General features: G+C 41.1%; 1 protein-coding gene across 1 annotated transcript in view; it reads left to right on the forward strand.

The window, feature by feature from the left end:
* FSHR (follicle stimulating hormone receptor) overlaps window positions 1–19614 on the forward strand; it is a gene marked incomplete at both ends in the record, with an annotated part of 82512 nt that extends 62898 nt beyond the window's left edge. The window contains 6 exons of the mRNA XM_082307318.1: window positions 375–446; window positions 2660–2737; window positions 6254–6322; window positions 6441–6515; window positions 11408–11593; window positions 18387–19614. Of these exons, the coding sequence (XP_082163444.1) occupies window positions 375–446; window positions 2660–2737; window positions 6254–6322; window positions 6441–6515; window positions 11408–11593; window positions 18387–19614 (1708 nt within the window). The remainder of the gene's footprint in view (window positions 1–374; window positions 447–2659; window positions 2738–6253; window positions 6323–6440; window positions 6516–11407; window positions 11594–18386) is intronic.
* Between the last annotated feature and the right edge of the window lie 566 nt (window positions 19615–20180).

A 20180-nucleotide genomic window follows, 5' to 3' on the forward strand; every position in this document is an offset into this window, starting at 1 on the left:
AATTGCGGTGAGTTGATACTTTTGTCTTAAAAGAGCTACTATGAAAATAATTATCCTATGTCAGTGCAGTTGATTTCTTAGAATATGGTTGGGAAATTAATACTGACAGTTTCCTGAGATCATCAGGAGGAACTGTGTAATTATCCAAGGTAGGGTTGCTCCCTTGATGTCAGTGGGGCAGAATTCAGCTCCTGCTTTGGAAAAAAAACTTTTTACATTACAATGTCAAGTTTCCTATGGGCAAACCCCCCATTTGTGGCTAAACTCTGCCTTTTGTGGCTGCCATTTTAAGTCCAATGTTCTTTCTTCTTTGTTAATTATTGCTTCATTCCTGGGGCAGAGAGAATAATCTTCATCTGTTCTCTCCTCCTTAGGTTAATATCAAACACTGGCCTTCGTTTTTTACCTGCTGTCCATAAGGTGCACTCTTTCCAGAAAGTTTTACTGTAAGTTTTAATGTCTGCTTTTCACTTTTCAAAAGCTCCAATTGAATGTTCTCCTGCTCCAACAATACCTTTCAAGACGTGATTCCCCTTGTGTTCGCTTATTAGCATCATGGTAGCGTTTTGGGTTGTAATTTTGTAGGCATTGATGATAATGTGGCCCAAAAGGTCTCAGTTCTTTCTAGGTCTCCCTTCTGCAAAGCATTATAACTTGTACTTTACAGACTGCTCTTCCTTTAACTACACTATGAGTGTGTGCCTGAATGGCCCAGGGGACGGATAACGGTCTTTTACTCCTCTTTCACCAGTTGAAATCCAAAGCAGGCTGGTGGCAGTGGAAATTTGTTGCCACCTGGTGACATTTAGCCGGCCTGCATGGGAAGAGCTGCTGATCTTGGAGCTGTTTTCTGTGGAGACGTGGCCAATCACAGAAAAAAAAAAGAAAAAAATCACAGGGAAATATCTCTACCATGCTCATTTTTTTCACTGGCAGTAAAACTATCCAGAGAATGAAATATTTTTTTCTATGGAAAATTCCAGTGCCAACAGGGAAAAAAATAATTCTGTAAAATTTTGTGTGAAAGCAGGCTTTTTTGTTTTCTGTAAAAGCACCTTTTTTTTTCCTGTAAAAAAACACATATCAGAAAAAGCCTGATTTTTTTTTCACTGAAAAAGATCTTGACATAAATTTTTCAATCAGTTCTTAGTATAATTGAAAGTAGAAAACCCAGGAAATAAGCAACTATTTCTTCTCTTCTTTTGGACAATATATATTGTTAATGCACAGGGAAAGTTCTGCATGTTCAAATCTTTGATTAGCAGATTTCAAGCTGCAGAAACATTAATCCTGCAATTGTCTTAGTAATGGCAATTAATAGAAATAAAAATGCCTAGAAAACATAGAGGGGGATGCCTGAATATAGTATACACACATATAAGATAAGAAATAAATTTCTGTAATACACTTGACATATGTAACTCTGAGAATTGCACTCCCCAAAATCATCAAACAAATGCAACAGATACAGAGCTACAGAGCCTTCCTCCTGTATACCTTCATGTTTATCATCAGTCTTAACTAGACTTGAATTATTGTGTCCTGAGCAAGTGTTAACTTGTTTTCAGGCAAAACTCCTCACTTTCCTGTAAGAATAAGTAGGTCCTGATACTGCTTGAGTCCCAAAATAGACCTTGGTTCAAACCCTGGCCCCACTGAGGTCAATAAGAAAATTCCTGTTGGCTTCAGTTGTACCAATATTTAAGTCCCAAAGATACGTCTTGGTGGGTCATTGATGTTTATAAAGGGCTCATGCAGTTCCTTAGCAGAGGGATACACCTCACTTGTATGGGTGCCATACTCCTTCCCTATTCCTACCTCTGATGACCTCAGTTTGCAGAATGAGGCCTCTGTGTAAGTGTCACTTAATGCAAAGTTGTGGCTGTATCCAGCTGTCAGCATGACATAATTTTGGAACCACGCTTAATTTCAAGCTTTGCAGATAATTCAGTTCGTTCCATGCTTTCCAACAGAAACAGCATGAAAACAACCATATCCCCAGTCTAAATTATGAGTAATACTGTTTAACTTCTTTGAGGTTTATTTTCAGCAAGCAACAGAACATATATCTGCCGTTCCTTTTTTCATATCAGTCAAAACTGCTGAAAGACTGAAATGCCTACTTGTCAGCTCAACAAACCGCATTGACAGGGGTCCCACGTCTTAAGTTCTTAGGCACATATAAAGCTTATAAGCAACCCCGTTGACATCGGCAGGGGAATTATTTGTGGGCTGGTAGGTACCCTGCTGAATCAGGCCAAAAAGGCTAATGGCTTTTCCTTCTTCTGGTTGGGAGGCTGCAAGAAGTGGTGGCCTCGCAGCCCCTCAGCTTGCATTTTCTGGGCAGTATGTTTGCTGGAGGAACTATTTCATCTGCCTCAGGATTATAAGACCTGAGCTTTTATGCATTTTAATGGCTTCAGCCTATTTGTGAAGAAGTATGGGGGTGTTGGAAATGTGTTGCTCCAGCCATTTTTACCACGAAGGTTTGTGCTCTGCAGACAAAATGTCTTAAAAACTTCAGTCGTCACCCTCTGCCTATAATCGTTCCTCAGATTGACTATAAGGAAAAATACTGTGTTTGAAATAGCATATCATAATATTGAAAGGCTCACAGAGGTACAAAAAGGTGTCATTTCTGTTGTATTTTATTTTTCAGAGATATTCAAGACAATATCAATATACGTACAATTGAAAGAAATTCATTCACAGGCCTGAGTTCTGAAAGCGTGATTCTGTGAGTAAGAGATAGTAAATCCGTTATTCTCCTCGTTAGCTCATTTCTTCCCCAGAATAGGATCAAGGAAACCAGGGGATGGGCACTATTTTATGCACTTCCAAATTCACCTTGAGGTTTTAGGCTTTTCCCCTACCCCTGAAATCTCTGTATTCTGTTTTCCTGCCATGAAAAATGAATGCTTTTGTGGGTTTTTTGTTGTATTCTAATCCTGCTTTTTATTTTAGAAGCACAGCATAGAGCAAATTTAGTAATTACTGATGCCAAGGTTAAACATATTCCACCTACAACAACAGTTCCATGAGATACAAATTGTGTTCAAAAGGATGGCATGACTCATAAATATTTACAGTCAGACACATCATTCAAAGGCGTTTATTATTTGGGCAAAATATATGTAGATGTTGTGGAACTGTGGTATATTTGTACACAATGTTAATGCATTGATACAGGCCGGTTCACAATGCAGTTTCAAGCTGCGTGGTTAGATTACTCTACATTTGACTTGAACAGTCATGTTTTTTAATGAACTCTCTGGCTTCTTTGATCCTTTCTGTTGGTATATCAAAACGTACTGTTTGCTTGCTAACAAGCTGCCTTCATTTCACCTAGCCAGTGGCCAGACTGGAAAAATTTCCCACTGTGTGTGTGCAGTTTACCTCGTATACCGAAGCAGACAAGCGAGATCTGATTGACTGATTGGGCTCACGTTGATTTTGGTGGGAGCAAGGTCAGACCATCAATATTTGAAGAGAGGCCAGTAACAAGTCACTTAGCTGTTATCTCTCCTTTTTCCCCATCAGTTATGCACAACCTCTGTCTATGTCAAGTTCCCTGAAGTTTTAAACACACACACAGTTTTCTCAAATATATATTCAAGTCACGATACCCTAAATGTACTGGTTTATCTTTTCTCCTATGATGATAATATTTGCTGCTCAAGTAGGACTTTGTATTTTCAGAGCGCTGCACAACCAGTACTGTATTTGTTTCCATAATACCACTAAGGGGTGAGATAAATATCCTGGATTTTTACTGTGATTAGACCTCTCCATGCCACTTGAGCAGAATGAAATTGGATTCCCTCTCTCCCTAGGATGTCCCATTGCTTATATGATTACTGCCAGGGTACTGAAGGATAGTCTTCTCTGAGGACTGAAGGCTGCTGGTTTGCTTGTAAAATTGTTCTGGGGGAGGATAGTGTCCTCTTCCAGCTGCTTTGCCCTGCCTCCTGCAACAGCCCCATTGTCACAGGCTCCCCACGCCCACCAGTGTGTGCAGGAGCAGCAAGAGCTCTGTAAGCAGACCTGGCCACCACCCATCCGCTCAGACGATGTCCTGGCTCTGTTGTAGTTCTCCCTTGAGACAGGGGCCTGGCATGTGCACTTTGAGAGTCCCTGATTAGGCTTTCCTTGTTCTGTGATGAAGTTGCCTCATTTTAGACCCAAATTTGCTGGTTTTCTATACAAAACGGAAGTCACTATGCCATGCAATAGAAAGTTACCGTTACAGCAACATCATTTTGTGAAATCAGGCATGTCAAGATGATGTTGAAAACAGCCAGGACCCATTGAACCTCTACATTCTGGGGAGACCCAATTTTAGCAGGTTTAGTTGTGGCAGGGTCCAAGCATGTTTAAGCCAGTAATTTGGATTGCATCTGATCTTACACTGTGCATGGGATCTGCACGGACTGGAACTGTGGATGCATTTGGTAAAGAAGTGCTAGAAATTTGTGGAAGAAATTTACCTTGCTTCCAGGTCTGCATGCCACTTAGAGCCTAAGATAGAGCTTTCCTGCCCTGAAATAGGCTGTAAAGAGTACCTCGGGGCAGTGGCTTCCTGTACTGGGTGAATTTTAAAGTGTGTTTTAAAAATACTGCTATAGCCATGAAATAGCGAGTAAAAGCCCATATGTCCAAGCTCTGGATCTCTGCCTCTGTTATCACTTGTTGCTAACATAAGAGTTAGTGGAGTCAGTAAGGATGCTGGTTGAAGTAAGGGGAGAATTTATCTCAATGGAAACTTGTCTATATGAAGTATAATGAGATATTAGGATTTAGGTAAAATTTTGTTTGCTCTTTTTACTACTTCAATGCAATTACCTGGGTGACAAGAGTGTATAGTCCACCCTGTATTGCAACAGTGACTCTGATTTTACGACCTTAGTATCTCATTGCATTAGCATCATGTTCAGTGAGGGAATGCAGTAAGTGCTAATACTGTGATTAAAAGCAGATATATCAGCCTGGCAGCTACGAATGGATAAGATCAATGTAATATAATAAATGTTTTAAATGCTATAAGCAGGGACATGTCTCTCATCTGTGCCTGCTCACTCATGTCTAATAGTGCTTGCAAGTGAAGGGGACGGTGACAGTTCTCCTGATCCGACCTGACAGACATTATAGACACGGAGCTATGTACATCTGCCTGTCACGGTCAAAAGGGTAATCCTTTCAGCCAGACCCATAACTGATTTTCATGCTGACCTTAGCTCGCCACCTTGGACCTTAAATAAGTGGGTCACTTGCATACTCAGCTTTCAGTGTGAATTAGAAACAAAACGTCCAGGTTTGCTGACAGTTTAATTAAATGAGGCCATTTTTGCCATCAGTCAGACCTGTCATTGCCTGTTGGAGAGGGCGTGAGTTGCAAAGTGACGTTCGAAACGAGATGAAAGATTGCGCCGTAAAGATGATAAATATAACTGACCCAAATGTAAATTTTTAGGACCGTGAAGGGAAGAGAGGGAAGGACGTTAAATGTTAATTAGTTAATGCACTACAGTAAAAACTTGGTGGAAAGCCCCAGGAGGTTCAGTGCCCAGATTTACTACCTATCTCTCTTCTTGAGGGAAGGAGCCTGGGGAGGTGGGACTGGGGCAGCAGAGCAGACAGGGAGTGTAATTTGTCAAGGCAGCAGACTAGGAGGAATCAGCCGCTTTCCGGGCAGTTTGTCACCACCGCCACCCCCCTCCTGCCTGGCTCAGTGACAGTCAGCCTCCCTCCTCCGCCTGCACCACTGAGCATGTGAGACCACCACAGGCGGTGGTCTTTTTTTTCTAATAACTGGCAAAGGTTAAGCTGTGGCCCAGTGTTTCAAAAGCATCCTGAAAAAAATAAAACTAAGTGGCACCACAGCACCAGCAGGAAAGATCCTGGTCTCACCCCTCCTGGGATTAACCTGGAACAGCCTCACTGACTTTGTTGCAGCCTTCCCAGGGGAGCCGTGAGCAGCGCCAGAGTCTTCATCAGCTCAGCCGTTGCTTCAGAAACATACTCTAGCTATCATCGCTGGTGGTAGCACTCATCTGCCCTGTTCATGTCTGTACTCTCCAAAGCTTTCCTCCAACTATTGGGATCTTACAAGCTAGTATTCATAGAAATTTCATCATTTGAATATCCATTTAATGATTTTATTTGTTTAAGATCCCTTTCACTGATTTGAATTACATACGTTTTAGTTATGAAGTATGAATAAGAACCCAGGCATTTTTTTTTTCCTCTATTGCAGATGGCTAAATAAAAATGGGATTCGGGAAATTGAGAATCATGCATTTAATGGAACCTACCTGGATGAGCTGTAACTATTTCTGTTGTTTACTCTTGTGAAAAGCAATTATTAGAAGGTAGTAACTGCTGCAAGCTATTTTTTTTTTCATTTCAGATTATTTTAGCATCAATATTGTTGTGTTTTTCAGAAATCTAAGTGATAATCACAACCTAGAAAAATTGCCAAATGAGGTCTTCCAAGGAGCGAATGGGCCTGTTGTTTTGTAAGTAATATTCAATATTTTTTTTCATTATTAACTCCCCAGAAAAAAATAGAACATGTGAATGCCAGTCTGGATTTCAACATCCCACAAATCCTGGAGTTCAGAACTGGAGGTGTAGTTCTGAATATAAAAAAAACGGAAGCTGTATCTGAAATTTCAGCCTAGATCCATATTTTCACTTTGTCCTCAAGTTTTTGGGAGTATTTGGATCCAGGGTTTTAGAGCCAGAATCCTCTCCACAGTTGATTAAGCTCTGTAAGAGAGTAGTTCTGCTTCATTTTTTTCCAGAGAAAAATGCTGTTAGTTTTTTGTTTGAGCAAAATCAAGAATAGGTGAGTGGGTCCTCAGTACTTAAATCTGAATTGCATACCACTGAAGATCTGCCTCTGCATCTCTGAAGCTTAATTCTAAAGAAAAAATCCCTACCCTACAGGGACAGAGATTGGATGTCCCATCCCCCATAGGGACAGATATGAGATCTATCTCACGCAGTTACAGCAGGATGTCTTTGGTGGGTGATAAGCTGGAAAGCAAGATCTCAGCAGTAGAGAATTCAGCAGTAGGATGCTCATAGATTCTAGTCACCGTTACCTCAAGCCACGGTTTGCCATGGGGTCTGAAAATGCTTGTGAGTGTCCACAACTGCTTGTGTTTCTGAGCACAAGCCACAACACATAAGAGCTGCAACAGAGACATGGGAGTCTTTTTTTTGTCTTACCAATTCATCAGAGCCTTTCTCTCTGCCCATCTACCCTGGATGTCCAGAGAGGGCTAGGAGTCACCCAAAAAGGGTGAAAAGGGGTCATTGGAGTTGTTGGAAGATTTTACACATAGGTTAGAGTAGTTAGAAATCTAAAAAGAGGGAGAAAAATGTCCAGTTAACCTTGAGTTCAGATCAGAGCTCTTCTGAAGGCCTTTTTCCACGTTGTGACGGTCAGTGCACCGATGATATAAATAGCTGAGGTATGGGTTACTGCATTCTACTCCACTTCCATCACTCCCTCAAAGCATCTTCCTTCTTTGGAAAAGACTGCTGGTGGAGCACCTTTTCAGCAATAATATCATTGAAGTTTCTTTGGAAAAGCATTGTTTCCTGTAGCAAAAAGTAAATGCATTTTCTTTGCAAGCCGTAGCTGATACAATCATATTCTGGAGGTTTATCAAATTGATTTGGCTGTAGTTCAGATTCATTTGATAGTTCAATTTCTAACACCGAGTTATTTGTGTAAGAAGTTTTCTGTTATATTACCAATAGATCCGCTATTCTATGGATGGGAAATTACCTTTTTATCCTGACTGAGATCACAAAAGAAGAGCCTTCTTACTCATCTGTCACTGTAGTATACACCAGGAATGCGCTTTCACTTGTGGAAATGATTGACCCATAATCATATCTTTGCTGGGACAAATAGTGTTGTTGCAATGAAATCTGTGTTGCAGACTGCAATGTTTTATTAGAATGAATGTCAGGATGTTTTAACTCTTGATCGTCCTGAACCAGTGTTCTACACTCAATTAATACCAACTTCTATTTTATAATTCAGCATATTAAAACAATGTGAAAGAAACACAAACACAAATAGTAATGTGAGAAAGCACCAATCTTAGCCCTTGTACAGGCTACCCAGTTTCACGAATCAATTCCACTCTCAGACTTACAGCTCTTGGCTGAATTAGAGTATCTCTTTTGGAAAGACATCAAGTTTTGAGTTAAAGGATTTCAGCGCTGACAGTAGGCAAGTAAATCAAATGGCTAATTACTCCCACACCTATACACATTTCTTCTATACAGAAATTCACTGTATTTCCAACTTGGAGTTCCATAGCTTCGATTTTCAGCCAGATTGTTTCATTTAATCATCTCCTGGTGCTCACAGAGCTGTAGTGGCTTACACCAGTTTTTACTAGAGTCCTTAGGAGTTCTCTGGCTGTGTCCTGACTCAGATGCAGGGCAAGGTATGGCTGTGGTCCATCCTATGCTTGCAATTTGTCTTCAACAGGAAACCCCATATGGGGGCCACAGGAGAGCTCCAGTAGATCCCCAGCTCAACAGCTGAGTCCCCGAAGCACAGCCAGACATAAGTTTAGATACAAATATGGAGAAAATTGTTCTCACCGATCAGTCTGCCCCTCTCTGATTTCTGCTCTGCCAGCAATTTCTTGCTATTTCTATATGTGTTTTTCAAACCTCATCAGCTGGCCAGTATTTTTGGTAATCCAACAGAGACTCTCAGTGGGAAAGGGAAGTGATTGGAAGAGAAGTCAGATTCATTTTGCTGTTCCTGCACCAGCTGCTGTCAAGGCTGATGACTAGCAGCCAAGCAACAACAATACATGTATTCTAGTTTGATTTTGTACTGCCACTTTATCGTCTTGTTCATCGTGCTTATTTAATTTATCAGGCCTCTGACTAGAGAGGAACACCCCAAAGAACCTCTGCACTGAGGTCTGCTTATGACAACTCAGTGGAGTAAGTTACTAAATCACCTGCACAATGTCTATGCTTGCTGTTCGGGGGTCTGTCAGTGGTGTATTGATAACTATCCCTAGCAGACGTGCCAACAAACCCTGCAGTAGTGTACAAAGCACTTTCCCTAACTCACTTCTGTTTATGTGCAATAATGAGCATAAAAAGAAGGATTTTTAAAAGAAGAAGAAAATATTTTCATGGAAAAATATTTAATATTTATGAAATTATTTAGAGATGCCCAGAGACCCAGTAACATTTTAGCTATTTTTAAGTCTAGGTGATATTCCTATTTATATTTATTTGTTATTGCCACCCAGTGTAATAACAGTTTGGACTCAGTAAAGATTTTTAGCTAACAAGCCAAAGAAAACATTCTCCATGCTCTGGTTCAGAATTATGTGCCCTTGTGAAGTTTCATAGGCTCTTAATGATGCCATGAGTGATGCTGTCTTTGGATTTAGGCAGAAAACTGCTGTTTAGTTGTTGAGTCATGAGCATATACTCTAGGTGACAGTTTTCATTAGGCAGCATACTAAGGGCAATAGTCAGTCCATGAAACAATTGAGGTTGCTTGTTGCAACCTAATTGGCTCTTCAGAAGTCTAAGTCAGAAATCGATAGCCTAAAATTTCTCTTCAGCTGCAGCTTTTAGCTCCCGTGAGAAACAGGTCAGTCCCAGAACAACCTCAGGACCACAACATGGCTTCTCTCAGCCTGACCTGCAGAAGTTCAAAGTATTTCTGACTCCATGGGTCCGTCTTGCCCTTCCAGTAGAAGTCATGGCCCCAGATCAGGGTAGCAGAGTGGGGTCTGTGTTTGCTCTTCTGCTGCCACAATTCATGGTCCAGTCGTTGAAGGTTCTATATACCTTCAGAGCCTGGCTGCAAAGTCTCCAGCTGTGAGCACAGCATGGACACAAAGATAATATTTACCCATGACCAGTAACTGCTTTATTAGCTGCATATGAATTTTTTAGACTTGGCCATCCTAAGCTAAAGACCATGAGTTCAAACAGAGCCGTTTCCTGGTATTAATTTTGCTTCTCAGAATGGAGAACAGAGGTGCAAATGTGCATATGGTACATAGCAACTGTCTGAAGTTTATTACATGCTGCTAAAACCTGGTCTCCCCCTCATGTGGCACCACTCTACTGCATTAATATGATAATAAAAACAATTTGTGCATGTTGGGTAATAGAGATCAAATAACATGTTGTCCTGACATCGTACTGTTACAGATGAATTGGAAACTGTCTTGGAGGGGGCATGGAGAAAATTACAAATATTGTTGGTCCAATTCCTTGATTAGGAAAAATTCCTTTCTTTTGTCAGAGAATAAAGAGCAGAGCAGCCTCAGCAAACACTGCACCCTGGATCAGTCTCACGCCATAAGAATACACAGGCTAAGGGAGGACAGGGTGATTTTTCATAGTCCATTTTACTGTTTCTCTAAGAGAAAGAAGTTTGCTGTCACGAGCTGATATAGTTTGTGCCCTAGTGAGGGAAATGTGAGGACATTTTACCCCAGCTGTTACACCCTGGAGCCATGGGGATGGGTTCTCAAGTATCTCTTAGCCTGGAGATGGAGCACCCTTGGTCCTTGTTCCCTTTCCCCACCTGCATGGAACAAGTCAAGATTTAGTACGTGCACAATGTTTTTCCTTCTAAAAGCCTCACTAATGCTCTCTTTACTACATTTGTAGCTGCTGCTTCCATTGCTGCCTTTGACTGCCTGTCCCACACAGTAATTGCCTTCCACATAAATACCTCTCCTAACCTCCTGTAATCTTGCCCCTTTCTTCGCTTCAGTCTGTGGTCTCTTCTTTTTAAACCTCCTGAAATGTTTTGTTATTTTTGCTCCTCACAGTTTGAACCGTCACCCCGTCTCTCCTTGATCTGTATTTCTTCCTAATGAGTACAAAACCTGATATCCCCAACCTCTCCTCACATCTGTACCCCACCCCCCCCCCGTGAGCTTCTCTCTTTATGTTTATTGCCTTTTCCACAGCAGCCTTCCAATGACATGATGTTCATGTAACAAAGTTCTGTTGTGATTTCATCAGCCTTTTTTATCCTGTAACGGTATTCTGGGGTGATTGGTGCATTTATTGGGTATTTACTAAACCCAGAATCATATGGCACTAATGGTTTATGTTCCTGCTAATTCTCACTCAGAGGGTTTGGGGATTTTTCTTCTTTTTTCTCAAACCAGACTAACATCACTTGATGGTTGTTTGTAATATTCGTTCAGGTTTCCTGGAGGAACACCTAATTTATCCGTGGATAGTGTTTTCAGCATGGATTTCCAGCTGATCTCTTTCCAGTCACTGCTCTGAGAATGAGTAGAACAGTCTAAAACATATATCCACTGTCGAGCAGAAGTAAATTTGCTTTTTACCAAGATTTTCATATGTTTTCTTAAAGGGATATTTCAAGGACAAGAATCAGTTTCCTGCCAAGTCATGGATTAGAACTCATTAAGAAGCTAAGAGCAAGGTCTACATACAATTTAAAAAAGCTTCCCGATTTAAGCAAATTTAGATCTTTGATTGAGGCAAACTTCACCTATCCTAGCCATTGCTGTGCATTTACAAACTGGAAAAGGCAAAAGTAAGTGATTTCATTTGTTTTTCTTTTTGGTGCTTCTCAACAGTTGATAATGAATTAAATAAACTTCCTCAAAGTCTGGATAGGAAACGTCTCTTCTGTGCAGGTAAGTAAATGGATAGAAATAAATAAATATACAATACATACATGTTTATGCATGCTATGCAGTGTACTGCCTGTCCATTCCAGAGAGGTAATAAATTTTCATAGCTGTGTTAACGTCAGCATTTTCCCCAGCTGCGGCTCTAGCCCCCACCTATCATTGGTCCATCTTTCACTGGGACCTGCCATCCTGGATCAGCCTGGAGCCACGCTGAAGATATTCAACAGGAAAAGTTTGCTAACTTTTCAGGAGGTACCTGGAGGGAAAGCTGTGTTTGCAGAGAAGTTTGTCAATACTTGGCCATCAGTTCAGGAGGGTAACAGGACCACTGAGTGATCTTAAACTCTTCTCTCAGAAAGCCACACTGAAATAGGAACATTGTCCAACCAAATGTCACAGATCTGTCGAGTCTACATACACAACATTTTTGGACATGATTTCTGAAATGGTTAACCTAGAGCAGACTCCTTATACCCAAATCAACAGAGAGGGTGGGATGTTCTTTTTAGACTCCCAAAGTAATTTTCCGTGCTTATTTTAGTTTTCCATTAGCAAGTTGCAGTGAGACTTCAGGTATCAGTGATTCTCACTGAGTATTTTCAGTTGCTCAGATAGACTCTAAATATATACATTAACAAGCTAATGAAACTCCTGAATTTGTGCCCCTGGAAAACAGGAGGAACTGGTATCTACAGAAACCCCTGTCATTGTTCAAAGTTCTTCCTTTACTGGATGTCCTCAAAGACTTGGAATTTGCCGTGGCAGAAAAGAAAATGTGGGTCATTGTTGCAATTCAAGAAATTGTCTTCAGAAGTTGCCTAAAACTTCAAAAAAAAGTAAAACCATGCAGACAAAGCATAAACTATTAGTAGTGATAGCTAATAAATATCACCTATGTGTGTTTGCAAAACTACCTGTGTAAAGAGTGCAAGTCTGATGGTGGAGACCGCAGTGGTAAAGGAAGTATCCGACAGAATACATCCCCCATTGCCCGTTTTTCATCCAAAATGCTAAACTTTTCTCTAGGACAGTTTATCAGCAGGAAGCATTTTCACATGTTTCTGCAGGCTTATGCAGGCACAGTGCTTGGTATCTTGCTAAGTAGAAATGGGTCCAGTCCTTCCAGCACTGGTGGCAAAGTGATATTTGCCGAAGAGTCCAATGGAAGCATGTTTAGTCCTGAATCTACAAAGGAACCTTAATATCACTGTGATTCATATTTTTGAAGGTACTTGGCTTCTGGGCTGCTAAGGCCAAATCAGGACCCAAATCCCAGAATCCACCCCTTAAATTAGGCAACTGGACTTTTCAAAAACAGAGTAAGAGTTACTGTTGAAGGAAAGCTACACGAGGAAATGGTAAGCTCTGGTAAGCTCTCGGTATCTAGTCCCCTCACTTGGGCTTTAAATAACTTCTATGTGAAAGAGTTATCAAGCATTGGAACAGGCTGCCCAGGGAAGTGATTGAGTCCCCATCCCTGGAGGTATTTAAAAGACGTGTAGATGTGGCACTTAGGGACATAGTTCAGTGGTGGACTTGGCAGTGTTAGGTTTACAGCTGGACTCGGTGATCTTAAAGGTCTTTTCCAACCTAAATGATTCCAGGATTCTATGATTCTATGTCATGCTTGCCCCAGGGAATTGAAGCCCACAGCACTCACTTCCCCCTTAGTACAGCACCACTTTCAGAAGCCTCTGCTCTGGCAGGTAAGAAGCCAAGGAGGACACTGATAGCCCTTCCCACAGCCTGGGCAAGTGCAATTTTGCAAAGAAATGCCAATGAACTGTGCAAAACTCTCGTAACCCAAGTGCAGATGGTCAGCAAGCTGGGCTGGAGCACTACACAGCAGTGAAGCTGCTTCTGGAGCAAGTCTGGTCACGACTGCACAGTCCCCTATAGTATCAGGTGTAATGCAATGGTAAGAAATAGTGTGCAAGTGGGAGATGCTCTTCTTTATGTGATGTATGGTTACTTGAATAAATGTGCACATGGACTGTATCACCCTTGTCAACAGAACAAAGTTGAACGTATTTATATATGGTTTTAATAGTTATCAGATGTATCTTTTAAAAAATATTAAGCTTAAATGCAAAATTATTAGAACTAATTATTTAAATCAACTCTTCCTGTTAACTGCTTTAAAACATAATTAAAAATGGTAATTTCTTTCACACAGTCATGTGTCTTGTACTAAATTGATGGGAGACTGATATTCTCTCTCCAGCTTAAAAATAGAAAATGGATGCATTTTAGTTCAGTTTGAATACCGAAGGTATTACCATACACTTCAGCAGAGATTAGTCACACGTACAGTAGCTACACTCGCTTTCATTTCAAAGCAGTTTTCTTGACAGCTGGCACAAGCTGCATATGCATTGAAGACTGCTCGGGTTGTTTAAGAGTTATTAATAGTTTGCAGTGCTTGATCACATCAGCGTATTATCTCTTTGGCAAGAGCTGTGCTTGGTTCAATGCAGCAGGCATTACCTGTGGTGGTGGTAACAGTGATGTGACCTGACTTGCCATGCACTTTCACAGGAGATGGTCATTCTCCCATGTCCATTTGGGTCTCAGATTACTTCCAGGCAGTCCAGGGAGGATAAAAATGATGCCTTGTCACCCCCAGAAGTGCATTTCTATGGATCACGGCAGCAGTTGGTGTTCATGTGGGAAATTCGGGAAGGAATTAAGACAGGGATGTGTGGCCCCTTTCTGGCTGCTCCGTTTATGTAAGATTTTCCCTCTTTGAGACTTTTGCAGTACTCGAGAACCTTAGATAAAATAAGTTGCCATAGTGGATCGTGCTTGATCACCTCTCCCAAATCTATCTGCACTGGCAAACAGGCTCTGTTGTGATAGCAGAAAGCTTAAACCTGTTCCAGCAGCAGTGCTTTCTAAATTTTGGAGGATGTCGCATCAAGCACAGCTCCACCAGACTGAGACACAAGTTAAAACCTAGGCAATTTTGATTTTCTTTTTTCCCATCCCAAGAAGGATTATATGATAAATATTGATCTGTAGATTTATCACACTGGAATATTGCGATACTGGCCTAACAGAAGATAAACTGCTTTCTTAGGACAAGCCCAGTGCAGTATGTTGAACTCCCCTCACATTTTTCTGTGACTGGAAAATAATATCCTTGAAGTGTAGATAGGGCAGAGGCTGGATGTTAAAACCCTCAACTTGACATAGACCATTATGAACTTCAGCAAGCTTTTGACTTTCTTTTGGCGTAAAGAGCACCTTCTGCCTAAAAGAATGACATTGATATGACTCTGTCCTTACACTTGATCATTATTCTTTGGAGGAGCTGTCACTTGAAATCCTATTTTTTAAAAAAACATGGCAGCATCAGGAATTGTGTTTGGGCCTCATCTCATGAGAACATAATATCAGTTGTTCACAACTCACTTGATGCCACTTTTCAGTGAGGATGATTGGTTTGAGATAGGGCTTAATACAGAACATAGGTCGGGACTGTTTATTCTGCTGAGTGTGTTTCTCAGCACACAAGATCCTGCTGTCCAGACAGCAGATCCAGATCCAGACAAAGCACATAAAATAACTACTTGTACAAAGGTGGTAGTCATTTTTGTCTATTTTTGTCGGAGCACTCTGCCAATTTTAAAGTTACTCTTTAAGTTGTCCTTTCTCTAGTTTGTTTTTTCAGAGGGATTACTTGAGCAAAGCAATGTTAAACAGTAACAGAGGGTTACAAATAGACTGAATAAATGAACTGTGTTAAGATACCTACTGTCTCAAAAGGAAGCAAGCATCCCTTGCCAAAAAATGTTTTAACTTGTTGCTCTGAATGCACTATACAGCCCAAATGGCAAATATCTCAGGGCAAAGAACCAGTAAGCAGTCAGTACCAGAGGATGTCTCTTCTTTCCCCTGGGAGTTTGCAACTGCTCATCTTATCTGCTCACAGTACAGGTAACCAGATGAGAAACTCCTCGCCACCCATCCTTGGAGCAAACAGAGCAGCTAACTCTGTGGGAACCTGATTTTATTTGGGACCGCTGGCTGTAAAATAATTCAAGAATGAATAAATTGTAATAATCAGAAATATTTAATTGGCCTTACATAGCAGTCTTATCAGGGGACAGACTTAGCTCCAGGCAGTGCCTCCGTAATTTGGGAGGTTTATTTTTAACTCATAGCTGAGAAATGTATGGATAAAAACATTTCCCTCAGTTCATTTATGAGGAACCACCAATTGCAGTAGCTTTCAGGGCCCTCAAGTGCCTGTTGCACTCAAAACTGAGGGACTTTGTCTCCCATTATTGCTCCTTGGAAGCATATATTCCCTTTCAGCTAGAGAACTGTTGATATATTGATCAATACACTGGACCCCTCACTCATCCTTGTGCAAGCAGAACACAGGGGAGCAAAATGTAATGCCTTGTTATTGCTATTGTGACCTCCATAGTGCATATTTGACCTCACAGAAAATCAGTTTTCTGCCTCAGTTGACAGGCAAGATAAAAAATATTGATAATAGTAGAGGATGCTCGAAACCTCATACAAAATGCCCCTCACCTTCTGGTGCTGGGTCTTCATTAGTTTTCCTTTCTTGCAGACCTTTTAAACTCGATTTTTGGAAGATGTAGTGAGTGCACAAAGTCAAAGGGTAAAATTAGGTTACAAAAAAGAATTCTCCCTTTTAAGTTGCTACCAATTGTTTAACAATTTCAGCCTAACTTGCCTAGAAAGATCTTCTCTCAACTGTACTGCCAGTCAGGGTGGAAGATAAGCTGGGGTCCTGTCCTAGAAATTACACACCTAAATTGCTGTCTAGGCAGTAGATGAAAGTAGGCAGAGCTGAACTGTGTTGGTTCTGCAACACACTGTCAGCTGTTTCATTCCCTAACTCAGATTAGGTCTGGATCCATTTTATGCAAACCTATGGATGCAAGCTCCCGGGACACCAAACTTCAGGCTGGATTGATGGGCTGAGGCCAACTGTATGAGGTTCAACAAGGCCAAGTGCCGGGTCCTGCACTTGGGTCACAACAACCCCATGCAAAGCTACAGGCTTGGGGAAGAGTGGCTGGAAAGCTGCCTGAAAAGGACCTGGGGGTGTTGGTTGACATCCAGCTGAATGTGAGCCAGCAGTGTGCCCAGGTGGCCAAGAGGGCCAATGGCATCCTAGCTCGTATCAGAAATAGTGTGTCCAGCAGGACCAGGGAGGTGATAGTGCCCCTGTACTCAGCACTGGTGAGGCTGCACCTTGAATACTGTGTTCAGTTTTGGGCCCCTCACTACAAGAAGGACATTGAGGTGCTGGAGAGTGTCCAAAGAAGGGCAACAAAGCTGGTGAAGGGTCTAGAGCACAAGTCTTATAAGGAGCGGCTGAGGGAGCTGGGGTTTATTTTGGACAAGAGGAGGCTGAGGGGAGACCTTATTGCTCTCTACAACTGCCTGAAAGGAGGTTGGAGCGAGGTGGGGGTCGGTCTCTTCTCCCAGGTAGAAAGCAACAGGATGAGAGGAAATGGCCTCAAGTTGTGCCAGGGGAGATTTAGATTAGATATTAGGAAAAATTTCTTCACTGAGAGAGTGGTTAGGCATTGGAACAGACTGCCCAGGGAAGTGGTGCAATCACAGTCCCTGGAAGTGTTCAAAAAACGTGTGGATGTGGTGCTTAGGGGCATGGTTTAGAGGTGGACCTGGCAGTTAGGTTAATGGCTGGACTTCATGATCTCAGAGGTCTTTTCCAACCCTAATAATTCTATGATTCTATGATTCTATGATTTTGCTGTAGCGGTAGCAGTTAGGCTTAGTTGGTGAGCTGTGTTAGGACTTGTGAGCTTCTGGAGATCCTTTCACTGTAGTGTCTGTGGTTGAAATAAAGGTGCAGACTTTGGGATGGATTTACCATTCCCATGGAAAGACAGCAGCTCATGATAAAGCTAAAATTGGTGGAGTGGAGTTCACTTCACTTGGTTTCAAATCTATTTTCTTTAAAAAAGATTTTTTAAAGCAAAATGTTCTACCATGTCTTGTGTTTGTATCTGTGTGGGCATCTGGCTTCCAGAGATTATCTGGAAGATGGCATGAACTTACTTATGCTATTTATTTGTGTTAATGGCCAGTTACCAATATGATATGAGATACTCGAATGACACAAACTGAAGTTGTTCTGTGCCCTGAAGGAGTTGCAACATTGAATATGGCACACTGACTGCCAAAAACTTTAGGAAAAAGGGAATTCGAGAGTAATACTAAAGGATAGTAGCATTATTGTGATTATACAGACTCCTTATGGGCACAGCTGAATTGACTCATTCTTCAAAGTTCAGTCTTATGTAGGAATTCATCATCATGTGTTTCCCCCATGCAAGAATCAGCTTATCAATGACAGGTTATGTGAGAAATTCGGTTGAAATAAGGACAGCATCTTACAGAATGCGTCTGTCCAGGTGGATAACTGTGTCATGATTTCTAGTAAAGCAAATATTTGGCTTTTCTTTCCCTTACATTTTATTATGTTTCCAAGTCATTTACATTTTTGTGTAATATTTTATAAATAGGGACCAGCCAGACTATTGATTTCAAGCTCCAGGGTAGTCTATATAATCAGCTAACCAGAAAAACTCAGCCATTAATGGAAACTGGATGGTTTCATGTTTGTTGTATGCCTCATGCTGTGTCTCTTAGTTTCCAACTCTACTCTTTTTACAATTTCAGCACTGAATTGCATCCGATATGTAGCATATCTCAGGCCAAGCAAGACCTCGATGAGCAGCCTGGAGATAAGATACATAGGCGATCTGCAGCTGAAGATTATATTTCCAACTATGGCATAGGATTTGACCCATCAGAGAATGAATTTGACTATGGTTTATGCAATGAAGTAGTTAACGTAGCTTGCTCACCTAAACCCGATGCTTTCAATCCATGTGAAGATATCATGGGATACAACATTCTGAGAGTCCTGATATGGTTTATCAACATTTTAGCTATCACTGGGAACATTGTTGTCCTCATTATTTTAATAAGCAGTCAATACAAACTCACCGTACCTCGTTTTCTAATGTGCAATCTTGCATTCGCAGATCTCTGCATAGGTATCTATCTGTTGTTTATTGCATCTGTAGATATCCAGACCAAAAGCCAGTATTACAACTATGCCATAGACTGGCAAACTGGGGCAGGATGCAATGCTGCAGGATTTTTTACAGTATTTGCAAGTGAACTCTCAGTCTACACACTGACTGTGATAACTCTGGAGAGGTGGCATACCATCACCTATGCCATGCAGCTGGACCGCAAGGTTCGATTTCGTCATGCTGTGATTATAATGATTTTTGGCTGGATGTTTGCTTTCACTGTGGCACTTCTTCCCATATTTGGAGTCAGCAGCTACATTAAGGTCAGCATCTGTTTGCCCATGGATATAGAAACACCGGTTTCTCAGGCTTATGTTATATTTCTTTTAGTGTTGAATGTACTCGCATTTGTGATCATATGTGCCTGCTACATCTGCATCTACTTTACCGTGAGAAACCCTAATGTCATCTCTTCAAACAGTGACACCAAGATTGCCAAGCGCATGGCCATACTGATCTTCACGGACTTCCTCTGCATGGCACCAATATCTTTTTTTGCAATATCAGCCTCACTCAAGGTTCCTCTCATCACAGTGTCCAAATCCAAGATCCTTCTGGTTTTGTTTTACCCCATCAATTCCTGTGCTAACCCTTTCCTCTATGCCATTTTCACAAAGACTTTCCGCAGGGATTTCTTCATTCTGTTGAGCAAGTTTGGTTGCTGTGAAATGCAAGCCCAGATTTACAGAACAGAGACCTCTTCATCTGCTCATAATTTCCACACAAGAAATGGCCATTGCCCTCCTGTATCAAAAAACAGTGATGGGACTATTTATTCATTGGTTCCTATGAATCACTTGAACTGAAATACTTGCATGAATTTGTGTCTGAGGCAGTGTGATAATCACTTTCAATTGTGAATTTGAATAATGACTTCAGCATAGAATGTAAACTTATGTTTTATGGGAAAACATTTCTATTTCCACTTTGCTATTTTTGTCCAATGAACAGCCATCAGAGATGACACATCATCTTCATCAGTTCTTGAAGGACAAAGAACAAAACTTCAGTTTGTGCCAAAGTGTCCTTGTAGAATTGTCTCAAGAAATAAATTAGATTATAAACTGGTATCTCCCACCGTACAGGCGGAGATTCCCTTCGTTCTAGCAAGATTTTAGCTGCTTACTGAGAATTAAGTCATGGTTATATATGTTTGAAAGAAAAAATATGTAGAATTAATTTTTTTGTCTGTGAAGCATGTTATAACAATGACAGATAATTAGCTCTTTTCATTAATCATATCTCCTGGCATTACAGGAGACAGAAGGCCAACTTAAAGCCCTCCTTCAGCACAGACTTACTAAGAATGAGAATATCTTGTGTTGTTTCCATTTCTGTTCACCACAACAAAGGGGCAGAAGGCATCACCAGC

The sequence above is a fragment of the Platalea leucorodia genome, assembly GCF_965183815.1.
Source record: "Platalea leucorodia genome assembly, chromosome: 3".
NCBI lineage: Eukaryota > Metazoa > Chordata > Aves > Pelecaniformes > Threskiornithidae > Platalea > Platalea leucorodia.